We start from the raw sequence: 20505 nt of genomic DNA on the forward strand, positions 1-20505 counted from the left end.
GAAAAGCTTCCTTCAACTCATTTCCTGTTTAATTATCTTTTCTTTTTATTAAAAGCTTTTTTATTTTTAAGACTTATGCAGGGATAGTTTTTCAACATTGCCCCTTCTGTTCCAATTTTTCCCCTCCTTCTCCCCCTCACCTAGATGGTCGGTAATCCAATATATGTTAAACATATTAAAATATAGGCTTCAACTCATTTCCACTCTCAAAATCTCACAGTTGTAACTGGTTTCTTGGCTGCTTCTGAAGGTCTCTGTGGTGTTTCTGTATGTCTAGAAAGCCCAGGAATACAGTGAGCACTGAATAAAAGCTTTTTCATTGGATTGATTGGATTAACGGGAATATGAAAAGTAATTCATTCAGACCCTTACTGTATTCCAATCAGGATTAATCAGTGTGATAGAATCATAGCAAAATTCTGTCTATAAGGCCCCAGAGTTGTGAACTACAGATTATAAATTCACTTGCTTAACGAAAGCCCCTCCGCCCTTGTTTTGCCTTGCCCCGATCAAACCCAGCTTGGCAAAGATCACAACTTCTTGGAAAGTTCCCAAAATATATATTGTACCCTCAGATCAATCCCTTGTCTAATGGGGGCAGGGGACCATGTTGTGATAGTTTGTGTCATTTCCTCCTGCCCAACCTGAGAAGTTTGTCCATCTTGTGTTTGTTTTGTTTTTTAATTTTTTAATTTAATTTATTGCCTTGGTTAACCCCAAGTGACTTGCCTGGGGTCACACAGCTAGTAAGTCTGAGATTAGATTTGAACTCAGGTCCTTCTGATTTCTAAGGGTACTCTACCCAGCAGACCTTCTAGTTGCCCCAGGCTGTCCCTCTGGTGTGAAGATTACCTTCACCCATTTATGTGTCAATTATGTCAATCAATAGAATTATTCTGTATTTGGTATGGCTATTCAGGAATGACTGGACATCAGGAACGAGGGAGCATCTCCGAAGATCTAAGGGGACCATGGACCCTTTAATAAAGTGTCATTGGACCAGACCTCTGCCCTAGTCTCCTTTATTGTAGGTGAGATAATTTTAATCCCCACAGGAGATAGGAAACAAAGGTTGGAATCCTGGGTCTATAAAGAATTCTTGTGTGTCCTTGAGTAAAGTAACCTAATCTCTGTTTCTTCCTACAAAAATAAGGAATTAACTTAAAAAAAAAACCAGAAAAATAACAAAATTTAAATCTCCCAATTAAACAGCAAAATAGAAATATTAAAATCAAAGGAGAGATTGACAAAAATTGAAAGTTTAAAGACTTATTTAAAAGAACTCTTATCTTAGAAAAATCTGTGGATCAAACTATAAATGAGTTTCTTAAGAAAAAATCCCAAGACTAGATGGATTCACAAATGAATCCTACCAGACATTTAAGGAAAATTTAATCCCAATATCACATAAACAATATGAAAAAATATAGTCCTACCAAATTCCTTTTATTACACAAATATGGTGCTGATACTGAAAGAAGGACGAACAAAACAGAAAACTATAGACCTCTTTTTTAAAATGGATATTTGTAAGTTTTAAGTAAAATATTCACAGAGATTATATCAATATGACCAGATGGGATTTATATCAGGAATTCAGGGCTATATCAATGACAAATCCAATAGAAATCATATGATTATCTCAATAGTTGCAAAAAAGGCCTTTGACAAAATACAATTCTCATTCCTATGAAAAACACTAAAAAGCATTGGAATAAATGGAGCCTTTCTTAAAATACTTAGTAGAATCTATCTAACCCCAAGAACGAGCATTATCTGTAATGGGAATAACACAGATCAGGAGTGAGAAAAGGCTGTCCATTATTACCACTATTATTTAACATGTTTAGAAGCAGGAAGACAAGACTAAGAAATTGTAAGAATAAAATTAAGCAATGAAATAAAACTCTCCCTTTTTGCAGAAAATATAGCATACCTAAAAGAACTCTAGAGAATCAACTAAAAAACTAGTTGAAACAAAACTGTAGTAAAATTGCAGGTATAAAATAAACCTACATAAATCAGCATTTCTGTATAATGCCAACCAAAGCCAAGCAGGAAGAGATAAAACCATAAATTCAATTTAAAGTAACAGCAGATAATATAAAATACTTGGGAATACTTGGAAATCTACCTGCCAATATGAACCCAATTACAAAATACTTTTAACACAAAGGCAGATCTAAACAATTGGAGAAATAATAAATGCTCATGGGTAGGCCAAACCAATAGAAGAAAAATGACATTTCTACCTAAAATAATTTACTTATTCGGTGTCATACTTATGAAACTACCAAAGAATTATTTTATGAGCTAAAAAAAAATTTAAAAATTCATCTAGAAGAAAAGAGGTCAAAAAAATCAAGGGAATCAGTGAGAAAATGGGAAAATGTATATGAAGGAAGGTGACCTGGCAGTATAGATTTCAAACTGTCATGGAACAATGGTAATCAGGAAAACCGTCTGGTAGTGGCTAAGAAACAGAATGTTCGATCAGCGGAATATATTAAATACACAATACATCATAGCAAATGACCATAGTAATATAATGTTTTATAAAGCCAAAGATCTGAGAAATCAAAGAACAAGGAAAAAAGAATCTATTTGTATAGAATATTTGTAGCAGCTCTTATTGTGGTGGAAAATAATTGGAAATTGAGAGAATGTCCATTAACCGGGGAATAGTTGAATAAACCGGGCCCGTCATTGTGGTAGAATGTGATTGTGCGATAAAAAATAATGAGCGAAATGCTTTCAGCAAAATTGGGAAGACTTACAGAACTGATGCAGAATGAAGTGAGCAGAACCAGAACATTATACACAATGTTGTAACTGACTTAGTAGCTACTCTGATCAATACAATGATCCAAAATAATTCTAATAGACTTGTGAAGAAAAATGTCTTTTCTTTGTTCCTTTCTTCCTTCCTTTCTTCCCTCCCTTTTCCTTTCTTCCTTCTTTCCTTTCTTCCTTCCTTCCCTTCTTTCCTTCCCTCCCTCCCTTCTTTCCTTCTTTTGTTCCTTCCTTCCTTCCTTTGTTCCTTTTCCCCTTCTTTTCTTTGTTCCTTTTCCCCTTCCTTCCTTCGTTCCTTTTTCCCTTCCTTCGCTTTTTCCTTCTTCCTTCCTTCCTTTGTTCCTTTTTCCCTTCCTTCCCTTTTTCCTTCTTCCTTCCTTTTGTTCCTTTTTCCCTTCCTTCCTTCCTTTTCCCCTTACCTTCTTTCCTTTTGTTCCTTCTTCCCTTCCTTCCTTCCTTCCTTCCTTTTCCCCTTCCTTCGCTTTTTCCTTCTTCCTTCCTTTGTTCCTTTTTCCTTCCTTCCCTTTTTCTTCTTCCTTCCTTTTGTTCCTTTTTCCCTTCCTTCCTTCCTTTTTCCCCTTACCTTCTTTCCTTTGTTCCTTCTTCCTTCCTTCCTTCCTTCCTTCCTTTTCCCTTCCCTCTTTCCTTCCTTCCTCTCTTCCTTCCTTGCCAGACAATCAGGGATATGTGACTTGCCCAGGGCCACCTCCCGCTGCCTGGGCTGACAGGATGTAGGTGAAGGACCTAGTTGGGTGTCACCTGTAAGACCCCACGAAACTAGGGGGAGGTGACTGGGACATTGTCCCAGGGTGCCCTTAAGGCACCACCCTAAATGAGCCCGTCCCCGGGGGGTCACAGTCCCTCCCCTCTCGCTCTCCCCAGACTCACCTGCAAACCCCGGAAGCTCTTCTTCCCTTCCCAAAGCAGTTCTTGTGCTCACCCCAACCCGCCCTGACCCCAATGGCCTCAAACTAGCCTGGTGCACCCACCCTGAAATCTTAAGGACCCGAGTTCGAATCCAGCCACAGACATTTGCTAGCTGCACGACCTTAGGCAAATCCCTAACCCACAAAACCCTCCCTAACCCCCTCCCCCTCCCCCACACCAGATATCCAGCTCTGCTTAAACACCTCCCCGACGGGAAGCTCACTACCTCCCAAGGGCCAGCTGGGGGGGGGGGGAGGCCTCCCTGGGGTGCGGCTCCGGCCTCATGACAAAGAAACAGCCACAGCCAGGCTGCAGTGAGCGAAGTTTTATTCTGGTTTCTACACAAAAGGAAGTCTGGGAGAAAGCCACTGTGGGAGGAGGAGGAAACAAAGGCCGACCGCCTGCCCTGGCCCCCTGCCCTGGCACCCGGGGCAGCAGACCCCACCCCGCCTCAGCCCCTGGGCCGAAGGTCCGGCCCGTGCCCACCCCCTGCAGCCCCTGCTTTTGTCTCCCCCTCGCAACCCCTTCTGCTTCCCATCACTGGGACACACTCACACCCACACACACGCTCATGCAAACTCACCCCTTCTTGCACACTCACACCCTGCCACACTCTTGCACACTTACACTCACCTCATACACTTGCACACTCACTCTCTCACACACTCTCTTACACTCATGCCCTGCCACACTCTTGCACACTTACATTCACCCCTTACACACTTGCACACTCACTCTCTCGCACACTTGCTCTTGCACACTCACACCCTCCCCCCTCGCCTGCCTGGACCGGCCCAGCCCCCCCCATGCCGGGGGCACTGTTGGCTGCCCTCTGGTTGTGGGCAGGGGGCTCTGAGTGGAGGCGGACCTCTCACCCAAGGCAGCCCCCCCCCCAGCAGCCGGCCCAAGGACAGAGCACAGTGGAGCCGTATGGGGCCAGACTGCCTGGGGGGGAATCCCAGCGGGGCCCCCCTGGGGTCTCTCCTTGGGGGAGAACACTCTGGAACCTGGCTTCCTATAGGGGCTGCCATGGGCGGGGGGCGTGGTCGGGACCCTTGCCCAGCCGTGCTAAGGGGGGGAAGCAGCATCCCCTGCACTCCCTTGTCTCTCCTTCCCGCCCTCCCTCGTCTCTCTCTTGCGCCCCTCGGACGCGTGGGGTCCCTTCCAGTCGCCATCGAGGGCCGGGAGCTCCCCTCATTCTGGGCCCAATCCCCACTGTGGCCCCAGCTTTCAGGGTCCCCTCCTTAGGACCCCTCCCAGCTCTCCAAGTGCAAGAGGCAGGGGAGCAAACGCTGCCCCAGCCGAGCTCTGCCCTCGCCCATCTCGGGGCCCCGGGAGGGACCCGCTGACCAGGATCCCCCGGGACTGTCCAGGAGCCGGGGCCCCCCTGCCCACCAAGGGGGCTCCTTCCTCGGCCCGAATGACTCAAAAGCCCCTCAGTGACGGGGAAGCCGCCCCCGGGAGGGGGTGTGGGCGGCCGGGCTCAGGGACCCTCGAGGCCCGGGGAGACCCCAGGTGGCTGAGGGCGCCGGGGCGGGGGGGAGCCACCCGCTGCGCCTCCCGGGAAGCCTCTCCTTGCCTGGGAGGCGGGCTGATTGGAGAAGGAAAAACGAAGAGTTAAAAAGTAAAAAATAAAACCAGAAAGTCTCCCAAGACCGGGAGGAAAGCCTCCTTACTCTTTAGGCAGCGTGTGACCGAGAATAATGGCCAGGAAAAGACGTCTGGGACCGCGGGGGCCGTGGCCCCGGGCCCTCCGGGAGGGGGGCCTGCAGCCGGCCGTGGGGGGGACGTGGCCCTCTCCCCCAGCGCGCCGCCCCAGGCCCCTAGAAGGAGAAGCGCAGCTCCTTGGAGTAGCCCACTTTGTCCAGGTTGGGGATGCAGGCGTACTGGATCATGGGGGGGGGTCCGCACATGAGGATCAGGGGCTCCGCCTCGGGCGGGGGCATGTGCTCCCGGATCATGTCCTCGTTCACGAAGCCCTGGCTGTAGTCCCAGTCTGTGGGGGGGGGGGGAGTGAGTCCCTGATGCCCCCTGCCCACCCACGCTGCCCGGCCTCCTTCAGCCCCCACCCAGGGGATCCCTGACAAAGACCACCCAGGCCCAGGGGAAAGGACGGACAGCGCCCCCTCCTGGGATAACCCCCTCCAGTCCCGGCCCAGGCCCCCCAGCCCCTCACCTTCCGGGGCTTTATCCACAGTGAACCAGAGCTTGAAGCGGGCCGAGTGCTGGTTCCTGAGCTCCTCCAGCTCGGGTCGCAGCAGGATGTCCTTCTCTGTCTGCAGGAGGGAAGCGGGGGAAGGACGGTCACAGGGAAGCCCCGGCCCAGCTCTCCCTGGGGGCGTCTCTCCCCCGGATGCTCAGCCACGAATGGGGGAGTTCTTCCTCCTTGTGACCCCCTACCACTGCTCCTGAGCCTCGAGGCAGAACGGTCACTTCCTGGCTGATTTACTACAGGTGTGTGGGGGGGTCCCTATCACCCCCTCCTCTCATTTGGCAGGGATCAGAACCTAGCTCCCTGGCCTCACCTCCAGCAATCTTTAGGGCCATCTAGGCCATTCCCCTGCCTCTGGGCATCCTCCGGGGGACCCCGCCCTAAGTCTGCAGGAGACCAGGGCCCCCCGGAACGCCCCTCTCTTCCCCAGAAGCTCCCCTTCCTCCCCTCGGGAGGACCACCTGCGCCCACCTTGGGAAGGTGGCTGAACAGCAGAACACAGACCCTGAGGCAGAGTGGGCCCAGAGGCCATGAAACTACCCCCTCCCCATCGTACAGAGGAGGAAAAGACCCAGGGGAGCGATTTACCCAGGCTCCCCCAGACCCCACACGTCAGGCGGCAACTGAACTCCCAGCTCAGTCCGCACTTTGCCCCCCGTGAGCCCCTCCTGCTGCCCTTGGCAGAGGAAGAGCGAGGTCCAGGAGAGGTGGCCTGTGGTCCGGGAGAGGGGGCCCTGTGGGCCGGGAGCCCCGTGGGCCGGGAGAGGGGGCCCCGTGGGCCGGGAGAGGGGGCCCCATGGTCCGGGAGCCCCGTGGGCCGGGAGAGGGGGCCCCGTGGGCCGGGGGCATCCAAGGCTCGGGCAGCCCATATTCCCTGCATTCTGGAGGGACAAAGCTCCCACGTCTCCGTGGCACGGTGGCGGGGGCAGTGAGAGAAGCCTTTATCCTGAGAATGAAAGGAGACTTTGTCTGGGACCGGACTGGGGCCTCAGGTTGCAAGGGGCCCGGGACTGATGTCATCCACGGGCCTGAATCCGAGTCCCAGGGGACGAAGCAAGAAGTGCCCAGACAGGCTGCTGAGGGCCACCACCGACGGGGAGCTCGCTCCCTCCCAAAGCAGCCCGTCCTGCCACTGGCCACAGACAGCGAGCGTCTCCCGACAATCGGTCCCGTCTCTGGCTGCTCACGTACGTTGTGAGCTCAGACTGCATGTGGGCAGCTGGGGAGGACGAGTCCGAGACACCGGAAGGGCGGCCGCCGTCTCCCAGAAGGGGGGAGTTTGGGAGAAAGATGAGGAACGCGTCTGGTTTGGGACGTGTTTAAAATGTCCCAAAGGTGGTGACTGGAGCTCTAGGGAGGGACGGGGGTGAATGAATGGCTCTGGAGTCATTTGTGCAGAGCTGATAATGGAGCCCATGGGAGCTGGTGAGACGCCTGAAGGAGAGACAGAGACAGAGGGAGACAGACAGAGAGGGAGGAAAGGGAGGGAGGGAGAGAGAGAGACAGAGAGGGAGAGGGAGAGAGAGAGAAAGAAAGAAAGGGAGGAGAAAGAGACAGAGAGAGAGAGAGGGAGGGAGGGAGGGAGGGAGAAGGAGGAGAAAGAGAGAGAGAGAGAGAGAGAGAGAGAGAGAGAGAGAGAGAGAGAGAGACAGAGAGAGAGAGAGACAGACAGAGAGGGAGAGAGAAGGAGGGAAGGAGATAGACAGATGAGACACAGAGAGAGACAAAGGCAGAGATATAGAGACAGAGACAGAGAGGAAGACAGAATAAACGCAGAGACACAGAGAATGGTATGGAGAGAAGAGGGTCCAGGCCAGAGCTCTGGGGGACTCCCGAGCTAGAGGGGATGATGTGGATGAAGCTCTAGCAAAGGAGACCAAGAAGGAGTGGTCGGGAGGTGGGAGGAGAATGGGGGAGCAGCATCAGTGAAACCTCAAGGAGAGCCTGCCCAGCAGAAGAAAGGAGGCCCCACCTGTGAAAGAGGAAAAGAATGGGTCTGACAATGGGAGGAGGGAAGGAAGGGAGAAGAGAGGAAGGAGGGAGGGATTAAGGAAGGCTACACACAGGCCCTCCTTGATCCCGCTAGAGAGCAGAGAAAGGGACTCCAGGGTGAGTGTTTCTACCTCCTGCTCTAACCTTTTTTGTATAAGCAAAGAAAGAGAGAAAGGCTCTGGCCTCTGGGCTCTGGTCTCCAGGGCAACCTCTGAGGGTCCGGCTCTTACAGAGGATGAGTCAGCGCAGAACAATACAGGCGGGGTCAGTCACAAGAAAACTAAATAAAGATCCTTCCTCAGGAGAAGAGATAGCCGAGGAGTCTGAGCTCACAGGGCCCTTGGGAGCGTCTCATTTCGCGGCCTGTGAGGTGAGATAAGGCCTAAGGGCCTTCTCGCCGAAGGTCCCAGAGGTAGCCGGGCGGGGATTTGAACCCAAGGTCCTTTTAACTCCAAATCCTGCGTGAGCTCCCCTAAGCCAGCTCCTGGTCACAGGCTCACAAATGTGGACTTCGGGGGCCATTCCTGGGCACCCTCCTATTTTACAGAGGAAGAAGCTGAGGTCCAGAATGGCTCCATGATTTGCCGCTGGCCTATGGCCTCCAGAGGCAAAGGGGAGATTTGAACCCAGCTTCTGACTCTGAGACCAGCTTCGTCTCCGTCTCCTCCTGGGACTAGAGACCTCTGCCGTCCATCCGTGCTGATGCTCCGTCTAGGGCCGCTTTTAGAGCAATTCTAGGCTTCCCTCCCCCACTGCAGATGCTGAGTCGACAGTCTTGGAATGACTTGGATCACACAGGCCATACAACTCCCGCCCAGGCCAAGGGTCACCCGAGGGGGCTCAGGCCAAAGAAGAAGGCCTCGAGTCCCGCCTTGAGAGAAGGGAGCCTGAGAATCTCCCCAGGATTATCCCACAGATAAGAATGGCCGGACAGGAGATCAAAAGCAAAAAACCCAAGTTGTGCCATTTGTGTGTGAGAGCAGGAAGGGCTGGGAGCCGGCTCAGTCCTCCCAGGGAGGGAAGCAGGAAGAAGAGTCCAGGAGAATGAGCCTGAAATGGAGAACCTGGGAACCAGGAGCAAGAACACGAGGGACCCTCACAAGTCTCAGCAAGAAAACCCCAAATGGAGTTATGAAGAATCGGCTGGAACAACTGAACGTCTTATAAAAGGGGAAACCGAGGCACAGGGAGCAGAAGTGACTTAAGAGCATTGGTAGATCCCAGATCTGGGGCAAGAATCCCCTCTATGAGGGGCATAATGAGGGCAGGAACTTGAGATATTTGTGGGGAAAGCGGAAGGCATTTGGTGACATTTAAAGCCCTAGACATGCCCTGGAGCTCTCTCCCACAAGCATTTCTTTAGTATCGGGTCTTGGGCTGGCTGCTGGGGCTGCCAAGGCTGCCCTCAAGAAGCCTCCATTCTGCTGGAGGTGGGGAGCTTACACCGTGCAAACAAGCCAATCCCGGCAGTTTTAGGAGAGACGGCAGAGTGCGGCAGTGGGAGACCCCACAAGGACAGAGCCTGAGCAGAGAAAGCCCAGGAGACGCAGCCCACCCTCAGCAGGAGCATCCCGCCCTCAGCAGGAGCATCCCGCCCTCAGCAGGAGCATCCCGCCCAAAGCCGGAGCATCCCGCCCTCAACAGGAGCAGCCCGCCCTGGGCTAGGGCTCAGCAGGAGGCCCAGGGGCAGGACTGACCTGGTTGGCGAAGAGCAGGTGGCAGACGGTGTGGTCCTCAGGGTCCTTCATGATGGCACGGATTAGCTGCAGCATCGGGGTGATACCTGGGGGAAAACCAGAGTGAGTGTGTGAGAGTGTGAGTGTGTGTGTGAGTGTGTGAGTGTGAGTGTGTGCAGCCCCCCCCACCTTGGGCTGGAGCAGATAGGTGGGGCACAGGTGCAAACGAGCCCCCCACTCTCGTGACCTGGAGCAGCTCGAGTTCACTTGGTCCTCAGAGGAACTGACCAAAGACCTAGGCTTGGGCCCGCTGGGCAAGCAGGACAGAAACCATTTTGGAGCCCCAGGGAACCTCCTGCTGACTGCTTTTAGTATCCTCGCTAACAACCTTTACCTGTTCTTACTTTCTCAGTCTGTTTTTTAGTCTTGACACCCGCCTTTTATCAGAAGTTGGACATTTTGATTAAAAGGCTGTTTGTCTAAACCAGCAGGCTCTGAGTGACCCAACATGGCCGCTGGGGAGATCCAGGGGGTCCCCGGGGAGCCCAGGTTCCAAGCTGACCCGGGGGGATGGGGAATGGAGATATTCCTCCTGACTCACCTGTCCCTCCTGCAATCATGCCCACTGATTTCACCGTCTTGATGGCAGGCTCCGACTTCTTGTCAGGACGGATGGCAAACTTCCCTGGAAGACAGACCCGTTATATGGAACAAAACAGAGACCTTCAAAAATGTGCCTCCTACATAGAGAGGCCGACACAGGAACTTCCAAAGCAGCCGCGTGAAAAACAGAGCCGGGGCCAGGACGTCAGGGGTCATGTATTCCAACCTCCACAGTCCGAGGGACTGACCCAAGATCTTTCCCCCAGAAAGTCCAACTTGGACTTAAATTCGGGTCTGTAAATGGGCTTGTCCTTCCACATCTCAGGGGAAGCATGGACAGAAAGCACTTGATTGTTAGAGAAATTTACAGAAAACTAAGGTCTTATTTTAATTAGTAATTCATCTTTTCTGAATTAAAAAAGTGAAACTAACAAATACATAATTATAATGATCGTTTCTAATTGATAATCATTTATTATTATAATGATGCTTTGAAGCAGTGTTGAAAATGAATTTCTAAGATTATAGTAGCACCTGAAAAAGATTACAAACTTTGGCCAGCTGGGATTTACATCTAGAATGTAGGGCTGCTGCAACCTAGAGATATACTTGCTCATAAAAACAAAACATTTGACAAAAGTCAAATGGTGTTGTTCAGTTGTTTCAGTCATCTCTCTCTGTGACAGTTTATTTTATTTTTGCAAAGTTACTAGTGTGGTTTGCCATTTCCTTCTCCACCTCATTTTACAGATAAGGAAACTGAGGTAAACAGGCAAGTGACTTGTCCAGGGTCACACAATAAGTGTCTGAGATTGGATCTGAACTCAGAAAGAGGAGTCTTCCTGATTCTAAGTCCAGTGCTCTACTGGTCCCAGTGTGGTACCACCTCGCTGCCCGATTTTATCAATAAATGCAGGGAACATTCTTGACAAGACTTAACACCCATTGCTAGAATTCTTTAATACCCCAAACACTAGAAGGAAGAGGAATAAACGGTTATGTCCTTAATATGCAAAATAGAACCTATTTAACAGCAAGAACTAGTCTCCTCTATCATGGGAATAAACTAGAAACCTCTCTGGTAAGATCAGGAGTAAATAAGAATGGTCATTTTCAACATCCCCATTCTGGCACCATAGTGTCAGAGAAGCTAAGTGTAGCAATATGACAAGAAAAAGAAATCGAGGGAACAAGCAAAATCAGAAAAGAAACAGAATGCTTTTGGCTGATGATGTGAAAGTTTGAAAGCATTAACCACAGATTTAACTGAAATAATGAAAAACTTTGGCAGAGTTGTAGGGTATAAAGCAAACCAACATAAATCACCCATATTTTTGTTTATTATCAATAAAATCCATCAAAAGAAATAGAATAAGAAATTCCATTTTAAAATAACTATATAAGATATTTGGAATTCTGTCTTCCAAAACAAATATAGGAATTATAGGACTACAATAATGACTCTTTATACAAATTAAGATAAAGCTAAATAATTGGAGAAATAGCAATTGCTTATGAGTGGGCTAAGCCAATAAAATAAAGATGACATAGTAGCTAAAGTATTTTATTTGTTCACATCAAACTAGTAAAGGATTTTTTTTTATAGCGCTAATACAAATATAATAAAATTCACTTGGAAGAACAAAAGGTAAGGAATCACAAGGTAATGAATAAAAGAGAATGGGAAGGAAAGGGACTGAACAGTACCAGAAGTACCAGAAAGCAACAATTACAAAAATAATTAGATACTGTTTAAATAAAGAGATGCATCCGCAGAAGATCAGGTACAAAATATATAGAAGCAATTGAGCTCGATTAGCTTAGTGTTTGATAAATTCAAATATCCCATATACTGGGAGGGGGGATTCACTATTCTTCAAAACTGTGGGAAAATTGGAAAGTCTGGCAGAAACCAGCTCTAATCTAAACTTTATACCATATGCCAAGATAAGTACCAAATGGATACATGACTTGGACATAAAGAGTGCCATAAGCAAATTATACAAGCAAGGAAGAATTTGCAAGTTAAATATATGGAAAACAGAATTTATGACCAGTCAAGAAATATAGAAGATTATAGTTGGTAAAATGAGCAATTTTTAATTACATAAAATCCAAAGGTTTTTTTTTTTTTTTTTTTTTTACAAACAAAATCAATGCAGCTAAACTGAGAAGTTATGCAGGCAAAGGGAGAAAATATTAATACAAGTTTTTCTGAAAAAAAAGACCTCATGTCTAAGATACATAGGAAATTGTTTACTTAAAGAATTCTAGAGTGTCAACTACAAAACTAATTGAAACAATTAAAAACTTTAGCAAAATTGCAAGGTATAAAATAAAGTCACACAAATCTTGCCAATAAAATCTATCAGGAAGAGGTTAAAAGATAAGAACAAGCAGTTTTCATAGGAAGAAGACCAAGCTATCATTGGTTATGTTAAGAAAAAAAAAATCTAAATCACTACTAATTAGAGAAGTGTAAATTGACATAATGGAGAGTATATCTCATACCTATCAGATTGTCAAAGTTGACAAAAAAGAAAAATGACAGATCCTGGAGGGATATATTAATAGATATATTAATGCAATGTTTGAGTTGTGAACTGGTCCAGTCACACTGGAAAACAATTTGGAACTTTACCCAAAAAACTATTTAATTGTGTTTGATACAGGAAGGATACCACGATAGATGTGATCAAAGCAAGAGGGAAAGAATCCATATGTACAAAAATATTTATAGTTTTTCTGTCTCCAGTGGGAATGAATTGGAAACTAAGGGGGGGCCCATCAATCAGAGAACAGCTGAACTCTATATGTGACGTGAATGTGATGGGATATTGTGCTATAAGAAATGATGAGCAGAAAGATTTCAGAAAAACCTGAAGATACTTACATGAATTAATGCTGAGTGAAGTTAGCAGAACCAAGAGAGAACAATTTATACCATAAGAACAATATTGCGAAGATAAATAAATGATAACTCTAATAAGCACAATAATCAATCACAATTCCAGAACTGATGATGAAACATGCTGCCCACCTCCTGACATAGAAATAATAGAAATGATAAAGTGCAGATGGAAGCATGTTTTTTGGATATGGCCAATGGGGACATTTGTTTTAGCTGTACAATACATATTTATAATGTGGAATTTTATTTCTCTTGTTTTCTCAATTATAAGAGAGAATGAATAGGCAGAATATCATTTGAAAAAAAAATTATGTGGGAGCTATACTTTGTATCATAAAAATATTTAGAAAAGAAAAAATGTTCTTCCCTCTTTTCTTTTTAATAGTGGATGATTATGGATGTGAAACACTGTACATGGTATCAGACTCAATCTATATGTTGGTTAATTTTAATTAACTGTCTTGCTTTTCCTTTGCTTTTTTTTTTATTCTTTATTACATTTTTTGTTACTCACTGAGTATATAAAAGGGGAAGGATCTATCTGGAAGTCAAGGTGATTTAAAAACACAAGATGGCAAAAACTGAAACCAACTTACCTTTACCACGGTAGACCAGCAGTCCACTGGGGCCTCTGAAGTCAATAGTGTCATCAGTTTTCAGACTCTCCAGATATTGGGACATCTTCCCGCCAGCAGGAAACTTGGGGTTCGTGTCTTTGAAGTAAATCTAGAAAACACCCCCTCTCCCCATTTAAATCAAACCTCCAAAACCATCAGCTCCCAAGATCTTGGCCGGCCAGTGGCAAAGTTCTTGCAGCCCGTCCTCCGGGAGCTCTTCCCAAACCAGGGGCTTCTAGCTCTCTCCTGACTACCCTGGGCCTCCCACCAAGGCCGATCTTTCTCATTCATCAACCCTGACCCTCATCTTCCCTCCCCACCACCTGCCCACTAGAATCCTTTCTCCCAGCGTCTGACCTCAAGGAGCAGTTCTATTGAAAGCAACATGACCATTTACGTAGTACTAATATAGAAATAATTGATAACAATTTAATAGATTCTAGCTCATCGAATGTCAGAGGTGGGAGGGAGGGACCCTACCTATAAAATCAACTCTTTCCTTCTATAGGTAAGGAATCATGAGGCATAGAACCTCAGAGCCCATTTAGGTCCAACATTTTATAGATGGGTAAACTGAGGCACAGAGAAAGGAACGTGACTTCTCGAGGTCACATACGTTGCAGGCAAACCCAGGTCTTGGGCCTACAGGCCAATGCTCTTCCCATTGTACCACACGGCTTCCCATCTTTTGGGCCCAGAGGTTATATAGCCTTATTGAGCTCCCCAAGAATACTTGGGCCTAAAATTCTAAGTCCCCAAGGAAGTGCATACCTCAAGTTGGAATTTCAGACCCTTTGGCAGGAGGCTTAGGGAATAAGGAAAAGAGAGAAGAAGAAAGAGAGCCCTGAATTTAGAGTGTGAGGAGCTAGGATCCCAACGCTGCTAGTTGTACCACTCTCTTGGCTCCCTTCACTTCACCTAAGGCTCATTTTCCCAGATTAATAAAATAGGAAAATTGGCCTGGAGGGTCTCTAAGGTCCCTTCCAGCACCGAGTCATACAGTCCTAGGAAAGGTCTTGGGAGTGAGCTTCACCCTCCCAAGAAGGAGGAGGGGGTCCTTGCTTGGGCCACCCATTCTGCTGTGCCCCCAGCACTCTCTCCAGCTGGCCCCTGAGTACCTCCCAAACATGCACACCCCACTTCCCGATTCCCTACATGGCGAGAAGGTTCAGCCTCACTGCTCCCTCTCCATCTCCACACACATTGTCCTCTAGGGACAACATTAACCTCATCACCCCTATGGATTTAATTACCATCTCTAATTTAATCATTTTAAGTCTAAGTAACTTGTCCTTTTCTGTCTCCTAAACTTGCATCTCCAATGGGACAGCACAAGTGGGATGTCCATCAGGCATCTTAAACTTAGCCTGTCCCAAACTACGTTCCCTCTCTTCCCCTTCCCCAAGTTCTCTCTCTTCCTGGTCTTTCTATCAAGGGCATCATCATTCCCCTCGCTCTCTAAGGGACGCCATCTTTTTTTTCCCTTCAATTCTTTCTCCCAAACTGCACAGATCCAGATTTTACCTTTGTAATAGCTCTCAGCATCTCTGGGCCAGCATGAAGCCTCCCAAAGGTTCTGATGGACCCCAGTAACCTGTAAGCCCCTGGCCAAGGGGCAATATAGGGGGTTGGGGAGGAATTCAGCAGATTCCAAAAGAGGTGGTTTGCCATTTACAAGATGAGACGGGACCCCATTAGGAAGAAGCCAAACAGGGGGCTCCAGTCCAACAATGGGAAAAGAAAAGGAGCAAATGACAGGTCTCGGTGGTCTAGAAGAAATGCAGCCACTGCCCAGCCCAGTCTGGGAGCCCTTGGGGGAGGAGGGGCTCACCTTGATAACCAGATCCACGAAGCCTTTGTCATCATCGCTGGAGACGGGGGTGTAGGGCCGGATGACCAGGTTCCCATCGATCCGGGCTGAGAGGTAAATGTGCTGACCTAGAGGAAGGGTGGAGTGGGAGGCACAGCTTCAGGGTGGTACTCTCTAAGGCAGAGCTCCTTCCCTCTCCTTGTCTGTGTCATGAAAGAGGAGGAAGAAGGGAAGGAAGAAAAGGAGGAAGAAGAGGAGGAGGAGGAGGAGAAGGAGAAAAGGGAGGAGGAAGAGGAGAAAAAGAGGAAGAGAAAGAAAGAAAGAGGAGGAAGAGGAAGAAGAAGAAGAAGAGAAGGAGAAGGAAAGGGAGGGGGTGGTGGGGCGGAAGCAGCCCTAGCAGTCACGGCCCAGTGGCTTCCAGTCAACCCCAGTAGTGGGCACCCTGGAAGTGTGGAGTACAGAATCACCCTGGTCTGCTGCCTGAGTCACCAGGAGCTCACACGGAGTTTGCACCACCCATTTTCTCCCATATATGAAAATGCCCATTTTCTTTAGACAAAGAATAAATTGAGGTGATAGGGCCTTTCTCCTTCTTTGGCCAGGACAGGTGAGGGAGCCTATTTACACCCCAGTGAGGGGCCAGTTACTAGGACTGAATTATCTTTATTTTCTCTTTCTTTCTTCCTTCTTTTTTATTACAAAAGGTGGAATTCTAGGTAGGACGGGGAAGGGAAAATAACTATAGGTCCATTCCTATATGTATATGTGGAAACTACATCTATGTTTTTGCATATATACAACTGTATACAACATATGCAGAGTAGAGATCGTGCAAAGCCAAAAGATAGCAACAATAATCACAATAAAATAAAAGGAGTGTTTGTGAGCAGGAGAGTTCACAATCTCATTGATCTACTGGGGTTCCGAGAACTTCCCAGAGTCCAAATGGGCCACAAGGAAATGGCAAAAAGCAGAAAAGAGAGAGAGAGAGGGTAGAAGAGCTTTGGGAGCTCCCAGAAGATCCTCCCCCAACTCCTGCCATCCCCTCCCCCCAGCCTGGCCCCCAAGACCAAAACCACAGGATGGCGGCACTTCCTGCCAGAGTCCCCCTGGAAGCCTTGGGGCCAGGAGCAGGACTCACCAATGGGGAGCCCCAGAACGTGTTGTGGAGAGGGGAGAGCGAATCGGAACCTCCGTGTGTCATGGCTGATATTCTAGAAGGAAAAAAAAATTGTTCTAATAAAGAATTGTGGGTTCGAGTCCCACCTCCTTCATACACTGGCCATCACTTATGCTCTCAGTGCCCCAAGCGGCCCAGAGAAGGCACTGACTGGCATCAGGAAAGGGGCATCCTCCGGGACCTCACCGGGCCCTTCCCCATCCCTCATTTCTGCTGCGGCATTTCCTTCCCAATAACCCTCTGGGGAAAGTCGCCCAAGAACAAGTTCAAGCCGAGAGGGGGGTCTCACAGCTAATGAGCACAGGGGCAGGAGTCCCAGACAGACCGGCCTCCGAGTTCTGAACGCTTTCTCATAAACATGTAGCCTCTGTGGGAAGTGCCAGGGTCACTGCCCAGGAAGAGAGGCGTGGGGTTGCACAACTGCCAGGACCCCACCTCCCCTTCTCAATCACCACCTGTCCATCCAAGAGTCACTCACAGGCCATCTCTTCCAGGAGGCCTTGGGGTTGTGACAGTGGATAGAGCACCAGCCCTGTGACCCTGGGCAAGTCACTTAACCCCAATTGCCTCAGCAAAAGCAAAAAACAAAACATATATTGGATTACCTGCCATCTAGGGGAGGGGATGGGGTCAAGAAGGGGAAAATTTGGACACAAGGTTTTGCAAGGGTTAATGTTGAAAAATCTGTGCATATGTTTTGAAAATAAGAAACTTTAATTAAAAAAAAAAAAGAAAGAAAAAACCCAGAGGGGAGCCTTGAATGGGCTAAGAGCCATCTTTGAGTGTCTGAAGGGCCCTCCCATGGAAGCCAATCTGCTCGGCCCCAACGTCTAAGTGGGACTGCTGGTGGACATTGCATCTGGCCCTGGGAAAACTATCCAGTCGGGTCCCATAGGCCCGGGCATCCACCCAGGGAGGATTCTTGTCCGGCTGCAGAACGAGTCCCCTTGGGCTCTGGAGGGCCGGCCTTGCCCTACTTTGCAGGGCCGTGTGAGATCTAAAAAGATGGGCACGCCAGGTCTGGTGAAAGGAAATAATGCTGAGAAGGGTCACCCTGGGAAACCTACCTGCCCCGGCCCTGGGAGGCGGGAGGAAGGACAGAGCCAGAGTTTGCCCGCTGCCTGTGAGTGACTCAGCTCATGTTTTTAAAGGGAGGAGGGGAGAGAGAGAATTTTTAATGGGTGGTGGGTTGGCTGCAGTCCTTCCTGTTTGTGTGGAACATTCGAGTCTGATCCAGAAAAAGCCAATCCAGCTCCCCAGCCCCGAGGCCTCTGCAGGCTTTGAAGCTGGACTCAGAATTCAGATTTGACCTCAGACACTTAAGCTATATGACCCCGAGTGAGACACTTGCCTGCTCCCTGCCTCAGTTTCCTCATCTGTAAAATAATAATATTTATTCCCCAGGGTTAAAAGGAAATAACATGGAAAGAACTTGCTCTGCAAATCTAAAAAGCGCTGTTGAAAGGAAAGCTACACTTATGCTTGACAGGTATATTAATAAAATGTTAATGGAGGCATGAGTTGGTCCAGCTGGTCTGGAAAGCAGTTTGGAAGCACGCTTCCCAAGTTACTGAGCTTTGGATACCCTTTGGCCCAGCAATGTCAAGTCCGTGCCCCAAAGAGATCAAAGAAAAACAATAAAGACGCACGTGGACAAAAATACTGGATTTTTTTTTTGTTGTTGTTGTTGTTGTTGTGGCCAAGAATTAGAGATTATGGGGATGCTGAGAAAATGAGAAAATGGCTGAACAAATTATGGTACGAGAAGGTGATGGAAGAAATGAGGAAGGGAACGGTTTTAGAGAAACCTGGGAAGATTTGTCTGAACTAATGCAAGATGAGGTAAACAAAACCAGGAGAACCATTTATACACTAAAACACATTAAAAACAAGCAACTTTGGGAGACTTACAGGTTGATCAAAGCAGTGATCCTTGGGGGGTTTATGATGAAATTTGCTGCCCACCCTAATAGAGAAGTGATGGATTCAGAGGGAAGACTGAGACATAGAATTTTGGACATGACTAATATGGGAATTTTTTTGCTTGGCTATGCATAGCGATTACAAGGATTATTGTTTTTCTTCTTTTTTTTTTTTCCAGTGCACAAGGAAGGAGACAAGGGTTTATAGGGAAAGAAAATAGATTTTTATTCATTGAAAAAATAAAACTTAATTTAAAAATTGCAAGATGTAAAATAAAAGTGAAAAAATTAAATGACTAGAAGAATTCCATCACTTTCTATATTGAATAATTCTTCTGATTTTTCTTCCAAGACCCTATAGGACCAACCCACAAGGTGTTAATCAAGATAAGATTTACTCATCTCTCCAAAAGTGCACAGGGCTAGACCTAATCAAAGCTCAGTAAAATTGGCTCTTGTGGATGGAACCTGGGATCTGGGATTGAGAGACAGGGGAAATAATCCTTGACCCAGTCCAACCAGGAAGGCATTAATTTTAGGGGAACTCAATCCCTCCAACTCTCCAGCCCAGTAGATCTCTTTAGAGACCTCCAGGAAGGAATATCCCCAAGGCTGGAGGTCTTGGTGCCATCTCGGTGCCATCTCCCCCCAAGGCTAGACCCTTTCACTTACCTCTTTGTCAATCAGCCTCAGTGGGTACTTCACCTCAGGGTTCTCTAAGGTGATGGGAGGAGGCGACTTCCCAAAAAGCTTCATGAAGAGGCTGTAGATGAACCAGACAGGAGATAGCACAAAGCTACCCAACTGCAAAAAAAAAAAAAAAATGGGGGAAAAGTTTACCAAGAGTCCATTGGAACTCAGGAAGAAGAGAGAAAATGAGGCATTTGATACTTTTGCTGGTGGGGAAACAGACTCCATGAGATCCTTCCCCATGAGCTTCAATGGGCCCTGTTTTCAGGGACTCTAGTTCCTTCTACCTCCCAGTCCTCAAAGGGTCACAGATGAGGACCCTAAAGGCATTATGAAACCCTTTCATTTTTCCAGATGAGAGACCACCAAAGACAGGAGAAGAAAGGAAAGGATGGATCCATCATCCTAGATGATGCAAAAACAAGAGATTAACAAATATATTTTTAAAAATTATTTCTTTTTAAATTTTATTTAAAGATGAACAATATCAATGAATGATAATAATAATATTTAAAGAAATATTCTTATCGTTATCAAGGGGTTTTGAAAGCTCTCATGCCACTGTTAGCAATATGGTGATAGAAGAAAAAGAGCAGGACAGAATCAGGAATTTAGGATTCAAATCCTGCCTCTGACACTTACTGACCCTCTGATACAGCCTCAGTTTACTTTTCCAAAATTGGATTGAATAATACTAGAGAAGCCACTCTGCAAGGCTATTGTGGGATTCCAATAATTATTAGTTCATATCACCTCAGGTGTCACTTTTTAAAAAATCTACTTTTTAAAAGTGGGCTTAACAGGGTTAAAAGTGGGCAGTTAGGAGGCAGAGATCTGAGTTCAAATTTGATCTCAGACACAAACTGGGCAAGTCACTTCACCCTGTGTGCCTCAGTTTCCTCATCTGTAAAATAAGCTGGAGAAGGAAAAAGCAAACCACTCCAGTGTCTTTGCCAAGAAAACCCCAAATGGGCTAAGCAAGAGTCGGATACACTGAGCAACAACTTAAAAAAGTAAGGGATGGGAATGCAAGAATTGAAATATTTATTACAAAGGGATTTTGTTTGTTTCTTTCTTTTAAATAAGTGGAAGAGAAGATAAAATTTTGTTAATTGAAAATAATCATCACTTTAAAAAAGAAATATCATAGGGTATTCCCCGTCCCCCCCAGA

At 47.2% G+C, this 20505-nt stretch overlaps 1 protein-coding gene across 3 annotated transcripts in view; it reads right to left on the reverse strand.

Moving 5' to 3' along the window:
* Positions 1-4030: 4030 nt before the first annotated feature.
* Positions 4031-20505, reverse strand: part of LOC127538475 (NADH-cytochrome b5 reductase 3) — a 30366-nt gene continuing 13891 nt past the window's right edge. For 2 of the 3 annotated variants that reach the window (XM_051962283.1, XM_051962284.1), the window contains exons 2-9: positions 19316-19447; positions 16683-16755; positions 15563-15669; positions 13711-13840; positions 10202-10285; positions 9622-9707; positions 5897-5996; positions 4031-5716 (exon numbers count right to left, since the gene is read on the reverse strand). In XM_051962283.1, coding sequence (XP_051818243.1) covers positions 5544-5716; positions 5897-5996; positions 9622-9707; positions 10202-10285; positions 13711-13840; positions 15563-15669; positions 16683-16755; positions 19316-19447 — 885 coding nt within the window. In that variant the 3' untranslated portion in view covers positions 4031-5543. The remainder of the gene's footprint in view (positions 5717-5896; positions 5997-9621; positions 9708-10201; positions 10286-13710; positions 13841-15562; positions 15670-16682; positions 16756-19315; positions 19448-20505) is intronic. The other variant, XR_007947745.1, reaches the window with a different exon arrangement.

The sequence above is a fragment of the Antechinus flavipes genome, chromosome 5 (genome assembly GCF_016432865.1).
Source record: "Antechinus flavipes isolate AdamAnt ecotype Samford, QLD, Australia chromosome 5, AdamAnt_v2, whole genome shotgun sequence".
Classification (NCBI taxonomy): Eukaryota; Metazoa; Chordata; class Mammalia; order Dasyuromorphia; family Dasyuridae; genus Antechinus; species Antechinus flavipes.